The 2,089-nt window shown below is 51.3% G+C and overlaps 1 protein-coding gene across 1 annotated transcript in view; it reads right to left on the bottom strand.

The window, feature by feature from the left end:
* Positions 1-1,804, bottom strand: part of SLC4A1AP (solute carrier family 4 member 1 adaptor protein) — a 32,081-nt gene extending 30,277 nt beyond the window's left edge. Inside the window, exon 1 of the mRNA XM_008072756.2 lies at positions 1,428-1,804. Coding sequence (XP_008070947.1) covers positions 1,428-1,527 — 100 coding nt within the window. The 5' untranslated portion in view covers positions 1,528-1,804. The remainder of the gene's footprint in view (positions 1-1,427) is intronic.
* Positions 1,805-2,089: the final 285 nt, after the last annotated feature.

Below are 2,089 nucleotides of genomic sequence, written 5' to 3'. Positions count from 1 at the left end.
TGCTCTCGTGCTCTCTGTCTCTCCCCCTCTCTTGCTTTTTCTCAGTTACAGACCCTCTCTGTAACAGCTCCTTTAATAAATCTCTTGGTCTCGGCCGGGTGCGGAGTCGTTACTGGCGCCGAAATCATTTCACTTATGGTTTCTAATTTTTGTTTGGCACTTAGTACAAGTAATTTCATAATATTTATCCTGTCTTCCCAACCACGTATTAAGGCCATTTTCTGTCTTTGTATAGTCCTCTCTCCTGAATATCTACCCTCCAAAATGTCTGGTGTCATAAAAAAATTCAATGTATTCTTTTGCTTAAGGGCCAGCTTTCTCTGTTGCCCAGGATGGAGTGCAGTGGCACACTCACGGCCACCCCAGCATTGACCCGCTGGGTTCTGGCGATCCTTCCATCTCAGTCTTCCAAGTAGCTAGAACTACAGGCACGTGCTACCACCCGGCTAATTTTTGATTTACTATAGAGACAAGGTCTCGCCAAGTTGCCCGGGCTGGTCTTGAATCCGCACACTCAGGCAATCCACTTGCCTTGGCCTCCCAAAGTGCTGGGATTACAGGCTGAGCCACTGAGACTGGCCTAATTTTTTTGATTTACTGTAGAGAAGAGGTCTCGCCAAGTTGCCCAGGTTGGTCTAGAACCCATGAGCTCAGGTAATTCTCTCACCTTGGCCTCCCAAAGTGTTGGGATTATAGGCGTGAGACACCACACTCGGCCATGGACAGTACGTAAGTTAACTGTATGCTGAGGACAAGTTTTGAACAAGGGTGCATTATAAACAAATCAAAAGAAATCCAGGTCGGTTGGGTGGTTCACGCCTGTAATCCCAGCACATTGGTAGGCCAAAGTGGGAGGATCACCTGACCAGGAGTTTGAGACCAACCTGGACAGCATAGTAAGAGATCCATAACACCCAAAATGCAAGATTTTTTTGTTTTTTGTTTTTGGGGGTTTTTATAGGCGGAGTCTCACTCTGTTGCACGAGCTGGAGTGCAGTGGCACACTCACGGCCACCGCAGCCTCGACCTGCTGGGCTCAGGTGATCCTTTCGCCTCAGCCTTCCAAGTAAATGGAACTACAGGCATGCGCCATCACGCCTAGTTAATTGTTTGATTTACTGTAAAGATGAGTTCTTGCCAAGTTACCCAGGCTGGTCTCGAACCCGTGGGCTCTGGCAATCCTCTCACCTCTGCCTCTCAAAGTGCTGGGATTACAGGCATGAGTCACTGTGCCCGGCTCAAATCAAGCTTTTTACATCAGAAAAGTTAATGAATCTCTCTGGGTTTTGATTACTTCATGTGCAAATTGCATCTGCTCTATCTCAAACAGCAATGAAAAGCTGCATGATTTAAAATAAGAAAAAAAGGGTAAACCACTAGTAATGAACTCAAAATATTTACCTCTGGCAACAGTTTTAATATCTTACCCATTCCCCAGGTGCAACCCATCTCATCATCTTGGCTACTAGCGTCTCTCTTCCCTTCAGAGGTGTCCACCTCTTCTTCATCTGAGTCTTCTCCCAGCATCTTCTTCTCCAACAACACTTGTTGCTGCTTGCGCAATTCCTTCAACTGCGTGACGGTTAACTCGGATTCTGCCTCTCGGTCTTCCTCTGGTCCCTGATGAACCAAGGCAGGAAAGTTCGTTTAGAGCTCAGGATCGTGGAAGTTGCTTTCGGAAACAGGGCCGTGTGGACAGAGGCCGGACACGGGGGCCAGCCGCTTCTCCGCGTCTGTCATCGCCCACCGGAGAGCTCCGAGACTTCAGTTTCGGTTCGCGCTACTTACCTGCAGGACGAAGAGCCGGGTGCTGCCCCCAAAGCGGAGCACATGCCCCACGTGGACCCGGCAGTAGGTGCGGGGCGGGACGCGAGTCTTGTTGAGAAAAGTGCCGTGGGTGCTTCCCAGGTCGTACAGGTAGAAGCCCGGCCCGCCGCCGGCGCTCGCGGGACCGGACGCCCGGTGCTGCAGCACAGCGTGGAACCGCGACACCGAGGGGTGCTCCAGGCACACGTCGCAGCCAGGCAGCCTCCCAAACAGGCAGCAGCTCGTCCCCTCCAGGCCGCGCGAGCCGAGGATGCTGCCACCC

The sequence above is a fragment of the Carlito syrichta genome, unplaced genomic scaffold (assembly GCF_000164805.1).
Source record: "Carlito syrichta isolate Samal-C Ts95f unplaced genomic scaffold, Tarsius_syrichta-2.0.1 Scaffold315403, whole genome shotgun sequence".
Classification (NCBI taxonomy): domain Eukaryota; kingdom Metazoa; phylum Chordata; class Mammalia; order Primates; family Tarsiidae; genus Carlito; species Carlito syrichta.
This window is presented reverse-complemented; position numbering and strand designations above follow the sequence as displayed.